The sequence below is a fragment of the Phymastichus coffea genome, unplaced genomic scaffold (assembly GCF_024137745.1).
Source record: "Phymastichus coffea isolate CEN01 unplaced genomic scaffold, Cenicafe_Pcof_1.1 PCOF00028, whole genome shotgun sequence".
Lineage (NCBI taxonomy): Eukaryota > Metazoa > Arthropoda > Insecta > Hymenoptera > Eulophidae > Phymastichus > Phymastichus coffea.
In genome coordinates this window covers 3,674,652-3,682,840 of record NW_026706839.1, presented here as the reverse complement: position 1 = coordinate 3,682,840, position 8,189 = coordinate 3,674,652, and the positions used below count along the sequence as shown (strand labels likewise).

The window sequence follows — 8,189 nt, the reverse complement described above, 5'->3', positions numbered from 1 at the left end:
AAAAATGGCAACAAAATACTTTCTTGGATTGACGTTTGAGCTTATTTCCCTAGATCTACTTTCTCGAGAGCCATGGTTTTGCCGAAATAATTTTATACATTTAAACCAAGTTCGTCAACATAGTCTTGTATAGTATATATATTTGAACCGTTGCATTGGTTAATAAATTTCCTTTTTCGATATACTAGAATCGTAAATAAAAATGCGCGTATTACCTTCCATCGGTAACATGAAAAAAATGAACGACACGCATATAATAGAAATTCTGATGCTGGTCCGTCGACCGTTGTGGAACGATATGGAAATGGTGTATTACGTACCTATAGGCCGGAAAATCTTGAGTCCGTAGCACGTGAGAATCGGCTTGGTCTCGGCCGTCAAACACGTGCCACGGGCTTACCAATTTCCCGGCCGTGGTGCGCATAAAATTTTTTCGGCTTACGATCGCGGCCAAAATTGCCGCGTTATCGACCGAAACGCCGACGGAAAATGCTTCTTTCGGGCCGCTGGACAAAAAGCATAGCGTACGCGTCATGGCCGGGAAACTGGCAAGCCCGTGGCACGTGTTTGACAACCAAGACGAAGCCGATTCTCGCGTATTTACGACGGACTTTATCACCGCTACTCTGCTATTAAGATAGGCGCTCGCGTTTCCAAATGAAAAGCGCTTGAACGGCAATCGAGTCTGGATCTTCATCCGGACAGCGACTTTTGTCAGGCACCGAAAACACGAATCTTTTTGAAAGAACCGTTGTGAAAACGCATGGTCTAACCTACCGTAGCTAATACCGCTAGGTCACTTCTCGATTGACGCGCAGGCTGGAAAATTGTCATTTAGCCTCCGGATGTACCAACGAGTGCTGCGCGTCGCGCGAATTGCCGCGCATTGAATATCGGACGCACGGGGCAATAGCCAGGCGACGACGTCAAATGGACGAGATCGCGAGATCGTTCGAATATCACGTACGCGTCGGATATTTGATTCCGAGCAGGCGTTAATCTGGCAAAGCCCAGGTACACAACGACATCCCGCGCTCGAGAATCCTCCGCGATAAGATAAGAGCTCTAGCTGTAGAGGAGCGTTCGAGCCTAATTGAAAGTTGGAATGGGCGGCGCGCGGCGTTACGCCTGGAAACGGGTAACGCGTGGCACGGCGAGAAATCCCCTTAGTTGGGACACTGGCGTCCTCGTGGTCAGTTCCATTCTCTCTCTCGCTCCTCTTTTCCCCCGGCCTTCTGCTTCTTTTTCCTCGTCTCGCGCGCGCGCGCGCGCTCTCTTGTTCTTTCGTAATCCGCGGCGCGCTCGATCTCACAGAGGAAAGTGCCCGCGCGCCTCGCATCTGCCGGGTTAACGCACTTTGCGCTGTACCGTTGCTCGCTTCTTCTTGCTCGTCTGCGAGAGGAACAAGCACTACGAGGTAAGTTTATTTCGCGATTTGTCGGCTTTGTCACTGCAGCTGCGACGAGCGATACGCTGACTTTTACTTATTTTTGCCTATTTCTCTCGTTCGCGTTTAGCAGCCGTTATTGGTACGCGTATGCGTTATATCGGCGCGCGTAATCGAACCGCGAGCTACTCTCGTGCGGTTCACCGCGAAACTAATAATTTCCAACAAAGTTTCCCGAGTGCTACTCGTTGATTTTTTTCTTTGCTCAAGGCAAATCAAACAAACTTGATTGTCATGGAGTCGCTTGAGATCTGCGAAAAATTATGTAACGTCTTAGCTATTAGTCCTCGTCTATATTTCCATAATTTACAATTTGCGCGTTGTCATGTTTGCAATAGCCTAACGAGCTAGCGACTCATTGTTGTTCGTTCGCGTACAGTAAAGCATTCGATACCTTATAATTGACATATGATACTGTCTGAAAACACGTGCCCGCGGAAATCAGGTAGACGAATTATCGCGACGAAAAAAGAGGATCAAGCTTACATAACTATATAATCGTATCTGCGACTAATAACTCTGGCAAAAAGTAGAAACTCGATTAGCATTATCTTTGGAAAGGCAACTGCGCGTAACGAGCGACACGATTTCAAAAGTGAAATGACAGATAATTTTTGAGCAGTCGATCGCCCGTCGGATAAGAGAGTCATAGAGCGTATGGGCGCTCGGGCGGTATATTTTTAGTCGTCACCGGCGCGCGCGTACGGCGGTGAGAGTGCTGCTCGTACGATCCGATGAGTCGGTGAGCAGGACGGAGAAAGAGCGGCACATATAGAGGCTTCCCGCGCCACGACCAGCCATGAGGTTGCTTGGCTTAGAGTTCGCGCCGATGAACGTGCCCTTGGAGCGTCGACTGCAAACGGTAGCGGCATGCGCTTGGATAATCGTCACCGCTTTCGGCGGCTTGATCTCCTGGTTCGTCACCGCTGCCGCACTTATTTTTGGTACGATCTGGATGAGACTGCTTATGATCGCTTACCTGCTGTTCGCTTACTACGATCAAGATACCAGACTGACTGGTGGTCGAAGGTACTGTAATTGCCTACAATTTTATCATTTCTTCGACCTTATGAGTAATGCTCGGCTATTTTATCTCTCGTCTGACTAATCCAATCGATAATTTTATCCAAAGAGTCACAGCTTCCTCCTCGGTATGTTTCCAGTTGCATTCTTTACTGATAGTGTAATATTTATATTTGTTCAAAATTCTAAAAGTCAACACTGTCAAAGCGCTATACGAACTTGTGCCTCTTAAAAAGAAACCATTCAGCAAGTACGCGAGACTATCGGAGCCTGACTCTACGTATCATTTACGACACCCTGGAAAATTCTTTGCCTTCAATAGAAAATTCAAAATTTGCTATTTTGATGATCAAGTGACAAAGTACATGTGCTAATAAGGTCAATAATCGTTGAGTTTTCATTCGATTACATTATCTTCAGAAAAATTAATGATTAGATATCACGAGCGCGGCATTGTTTTCTCCTTGTCGAGTCACTGACTCGGTTGATCTATTCAAAACATGCGAAGATGTCACATATTCTAGAACGTTTTCCGAAGGTTGTGCAGTGCCGACGAGCATTTTAGATTTTAATGGCAAATCGAATACTTTGACTCGTCGCTCAAAACAACGTTCAATCGAACGAGCGAGAAAGCGTGACAACGATTACGTGGCTCTGCTTTCGACTTGACAGTGTCAATCAACAGTATTATACGCAAAGTATTCGACGTTCACGACGTATGATTTCTTTTTTCTCAGCAAGTGGATAACTACGAAGTTCCGAAATCTGGCATGGTGGCGCTATTTTTGTAACTACTTTCCTATCAAACTCGTGAAAACGGTGGATCTCGATCCGTCCAAGAATTACCTGTTCTGCTCGTTCCCGCACGGCTTACTGTCGACCGGCGTGACTGCCGCTTTCTCAACCAACGGCCTCGATTGCGCCAAGGTTTTCCCAGGACTGGACTTCAGGCTTGTGACCCTCGACACGCATTTTCAGACACCATTGTTCCGCGAGTATGTACTTAATTTTGGTAAGTTGCTCACTGCGGCTATTGAAAGAAGAGTTTCTCAATTTGATGGCACTAAAAATTTTAAGAGATCAGTGTTTCTTGTAATGCTGACCGAAGCGCAAGAATAACTTAGACGTTCGATCTCGAGCATTGAACGATGATCGTTCGAAAGTGCAAGTTATTGTAACAGAACGAACACTCGACAGTTTCACTTGTCAGGCTACCAGCGCAGGCTGTGTACGATTATGCAAATGCGAACGACTGTTTGCAGGTGTGTGCAGCTGTGACGAAAGAAGCATCAATTATTTGCTTTCGACACCGACGACGCAAAATGACGGGCCCACGGAGGATCCAGTGCAGGGCCGAGTTGTCATAATTATAGTCGGCGGAGCCGCGGAAGCCTTCAAGTGTAAGCCACGTACTTACCACATTTTAGTCAAGAGGAGAAAAGGATTCGTCAGAATTGCACTCAAGACCGGGTTAGTTTTCACTTCTTTAGTGAACGGTACTTTCAAACGAACATTTCCCTGGGCTTGACGATGTGTTCTTTTTCTCTCTAGAACGCCTCTGGTGCCCGTTTTCTCGTTCGGCGAGACCGACTTGTATGACCAAGTAAACAATCCAGAAGGATCTCTGCTCAGAAAGTGCCAAGAGTTCGTCAAGAAAGTAACGGGCATCGCGCCCGTTGTGCCCTGGGGAAGAGGTTTCTTCCAGTACTCTTTTGGCCTTATACCCAATAGAAGGCCAGTCACCGTTCTTGGTGAGTTATCATTCCGACGGCTCTTTTTAATCGTTCGCACGCCTAAATCAAGACGTTCATTTTCTTCTCGTAGTTGGAGCTCCTTTGGAAGTTCCGAAGATAGAAGAGCCAACGAAGGAACAAGTGAACGAGTACCACGCTAAATTCACGGACAAATTGGTTGAACTTTTCGAAACGCATAAAAGTAAATATTTGCAAGATTCCGATAAGCTATCTCTCATCCTGGAGGATTAGAATTTGTGATATAATTAATGCAGGTGATGTAACGCGCTGCGGTGTGCGTTCCAGTATAATTGAAAACAAATAGAACGTTCAGTTTTTCTCGTGCAATGTTCACCGAGATCGGTCTATGGCAGATTTATTTTTTATACAAACATTATATATTATCGTTCCAACTTCATAGTAGTTAAAGTTTAAGAATAATATGTTTCATGTGAAAAAGATCACGGCCTCGAAATACTCTGACTCATTGAAAGAAAACAACAGTGAGTGATCAACGAGTGATAAAAAAATCTATTCGTATGGGAATGTCTTGACATTACATGCAATGGCATGTCAAGCGTGTATAAAATAAGATTCACAGATCGAGTAAATGAGTCATCCGGCATTCGTTACTGCCAGAGTAGCCAAAGTGGCGACAATTACACTTCCCGCGCAAACAGCAGCTCTTTGAAGAATCTGAAAGCAATTTGAAAAATATATATTTTGTAACAATCTACGAGCCGTAAAGCAATGAAAATATAATACCTTGTCTTGCCAAGCTTTGTTCTCGATGCAGTCGCGATAACGCATTCGCGAAAATGTGACCGAACTGTAAAGTGGAATCCACTTGTTTGGGAACAACCAGAATAATACAGTGTCCAAGTATTTACGTGCAATATACGATTTTTTTGTTACCAAATTGCGCATCTATCGATGATAAAAATATTGTTTATACTTTTGATACACACATTGAAATGTAAATAGTTGTAAATAGTTTTCATAGAATAAATAATAGCAAATCTGAACGTTGCGATAGCTTTATCATTCGCTAAAAATCATACCTCGAGGTAATTGTACATGGCAAGCTCGACAATTGCGTGCGCATCATCGCAACGTAATTCAGAAAATTTCGGAAGTACTTTTTCAGGATCACTGTCGTAAAATTCCAATAGCTGATCCAGTAGCAGAGCGTCTTCGAAGCCCTACAACAGTGCGATCTTTATTGTCTAGCACCAGACATCACTTTTAAGAAACGAACATAAGTATTGGTGCAGCCATTAATTCATTTATATAATGATGAATGCAAAAATTGCCTTTAGTTATCTGAAACTTCAAGAACGCGTTATATGAGCAAAGTTGTACTTACGCAATTCATACCCTGCGCGTAAAAAGGTACCATAGCGTGCGCAGCATCTCCAATGATAAGAGCTTTGCTTCCAACGTGATAAGGTTTACACTGAAATGCAATATTCTTTGTTCTTTCAATAGAAATAAGACGACATTATGACAAATGAAAATTATAGATTCTACAATAAATGACAATCGACTCTCCGTTAAATAGTCACACCTTGATTGATATAAGAGTCTTGGGTGGCGTTTGGAAGAATTCTCGAACCAATTTCTCCTCGCCGATTAATTTGAGCGCATCGGGGAATTGCTCGCGATAAAAATCCAGCAATTTCTCGCGCGTGTCAAGCGCTTCGAGGACTTTGAACGGTGCAAAGATATTGCCGGTGAACGTGCGGTCGTCGTTCGGTAGAGCTATCATCATAAAATCGTCACGTGGCCATATGTGCAAGTGGTTCCCGCTCATAATATGCTTCGAAAGAATTATCGACGTCAGTCACGTGTAAAATGTAAAGGCAGATAGTCCGAGATTTTTCACACCTGATTATCTTTTCCAATCGGATAAGAAAGTTCCACGTATCCGTGATCGATGTAGGTCTGGCTGCAATTGAATCGCGGCCTCTTCGACATCAATCGCCTTACGAAGGAGTAAGCTCCATCTGCTCCTGTTATTAAATCCGCTCGCGTATTCACTTCCTTCTCCGTTTTTGTACTGAAAAATTCGGCAAATGTAACAATGTCGCAAATTTTGCGAGACAACGATGTCTTGCTCGCGTTTCAATGTTGTTTTCAGCGTTCAGAGATATTTCTTATAATAAGTGGCTATAGATACGAGCTGAATATTCCAATTAGTAACGATTATCTCCACTCAAGGGCGATAATGAAAGATAGTTATTGAGCGCACAGATTAAGCAATACCTTTTACAGAATTGTTGATACTTACTTCATGAATTGCATAGTCCCGTCGTCGAGATTGGCATCGATTAATTTGTGGTTGAAAAATAACGACACATTTGAATACTCTTCCGCGGCTGGAACAAATCATTGCTGGCGTTTATTCTTACGCAGAGTAGCAAGGGCAAAGAACGAAGGTAAATCTGAGCAGGAAAACTAAGTACGAAGCTTATCTAATGGAATCACTTGTTTGTCGTTAAATAATAAAAAGAAGTTGCTATCGACATGCTCCGCGTCTGTGTGGCAATCTTTTACGGGGAAACACGATAGGACGGTATTTTTGCGGCTTCCCGCTCTACGCGGTAACACTAGACTCGCTACTTTTCGTATATAGAAGACCATAAAGCAGAAAAAATCGATCTGAATGTCGCTCTTTTCAATGACGTAACCACGCCCGTATAGGATTACAAACTTTGCGTTTGCTTACGCTTATCGTTCGATCGTAAGATCATTTGCATTAAAATAAGTAACAATTTACTTACCATTCAGGAGAACTTTGTTCAGGTGCGTTCGATTCACCGAGTAAATGCACTACGGTGAAAAGATAACATATCGTTAATATTTTTTTATTATTTTTCTGTTGGTTAAGCGATTAATTCCATAAACGATTGTTATCAAATCACTCACGTTTTTGTTAACATTATCGTATATGATTTCTTTCAGAGATTCGTCTTGAAAATGAATCATTCGACCTTTCATAGGTGTCCCGTGCTCGTTAATAATAGTATCTTCAAGGCCGACGGCCCTCAAAGCCTCCCTTCCGCGCACCGATAAAGCCAAATCGATGCTCACTCCCCGTGCACTTTCCACTCGAATATCTGTCAATTGATTTCACTACATTGGGCGAGGTAACGTGAATATCATTCAAAATTGTACGGTACGGCAAAAAAATACTCACCAGAGCGGTATTCGTACAGACATACTCGGTGACCACGTTTGGCGAAAAAACAAGTGACCAAGGCACCGACCTAAGATAAATTTCAGTTCTTTCGTAATGTTTTCAATTCTTATTGTGTCCAAATATTTTCGGGAATGAATCTTTGATACTTGACAAATAATTTATACGCATTTTTTTTCTCGAAAACCGATCGACACGTTTACACAACATACGTTCAAGTTACTACTTGATTCTTTACGAATGTTTTTTCCAAAATACATTAGTCAGATGAGCGTTGAACACGCTCGGATATGCTGGTGCGACGTTTGAATAAAATATTAAATACAAAGTTACCTACCAGTCCACCCCCGATAACAGCCACGTCTAAGCTTTGAGCTTCGTTCGTCATGCTGGCCGCAAGAATACTGACCACTGCCGAGTCAGTGCTACGCTACGCGTCAGTGAGGCCATATATCAAGCAAACGGTCTTTCGTCAATGCAGGGAGCTATGACACAAGAGAAACATAAAATTGATAAAAGATATTATATATTGCACGTTAATGTTGTAATAGCTTGTTCTGTTTTCGATGAGACTTAACTTTCGATATTGATATACCAAGAGACACGTCCATAAAATAGAAAGAGGGAATGCATCACCTATTGCGGTTATTCGCTTACCTATATGTCACGTTCTTTAAAATAAAAATTTGGAAATAATTTTTGGTACATGAAAATGTCTTCTAGAGAAATCCTTGAGCTCTGCCTAAGATCATAAAAAATACTTCCGAATTCTAACTGTGTAAAAATT

The 8,189-nt window shown here is 42.8% G+C and overlaps 2 protein-coding genes across 5 annotated transcripts; one reads left to right on the top strand and one right to left on the bottom strand.

The window, feature by feature from the left end:
• Positions 1-1,274: 1,274 nt before the first annotated feature.
• LOC131675706 (2-acylglycerol O-acyltransferase 2-A-like) lies at positions 1,275-4,459 on the top strand. Of its 2 annotated transcripts, XM_058954803.1 has the most exons (6): positions 1,301-1,417; positions 2,132-2,476; positions 3,208-3,482; positions 3,733-3,940; positions 4,022-4,221; positions 4,295-4,459. In XM_058954803.1, exons 2-6 carry the CDS (start codon positions 2,247-2,249, stop codon positions 4,453-4,455), a joined length of 1,074 nt encoding a protein of 357 aa, XP_058810786.1. In that variant the 5' UTR covers positions 1,301-1,417; positions 2,132-2,246; the 3' UTR covers positions 4,456-4,459. The 2 variants fall into 2 exon arrangements, with proteins under 2 accessions (XP_058810785.1, XP_058810786.1); XM_058954802.1 differs by having other exon boundaries at positions 1,275-2,476.
• A 73-nt stretch (positions 4,460-4,532) lies between these two features.
• On the bottom strand, positions 4,533-7,870 carry LOC131675705 (kynurenine 3-monooxygenase). Of its 3 annotated transcripts, XM_058954800.1 has the most exons (11): positions 7,740-7,867; positions 7,403-7,472; positions 7,132-7,322; positions 6,987-7,035; positions 6,494-6,581; positions 6,091-6,262; positions 5,771-6,022; positions 5,570-5,659; positions 5,265-5,405; positions 4,969-5,130; positions 4,533-4,899 (listed from the first exon to the last, which is right to left on the bottom strand). In XM_058954800.1, the coding sequence occupies exons 1-11, from the start codon at positions 7,788-7,790 to the stop codon at positions 4,819-4,821; spliced, it is 1,347 nt and encodes a 448-aa protein (XP_058810783.1). In that variant the 5' UTR covers positions 7,791-7,867; the 3' UTR covers positions 4,533-4,818. The 3 variants fall into 3 exon arrangements, with proteins under 3 accessions (XP_058810783.1, XP_058810782.1, XP_058810784.1); XM_058954799.1 differs by having other exon boundaries at positions 4,533-5,130; positions 7,740-7,870; XM_058954801.1 differs by having other exon boundaries at positions 4,533-5,130; positions 7,132-7,338; positions 7,740-7,802.
• Between the last annotated feature and the right edge of the window lie 319 nt (positions 7,871-8,189).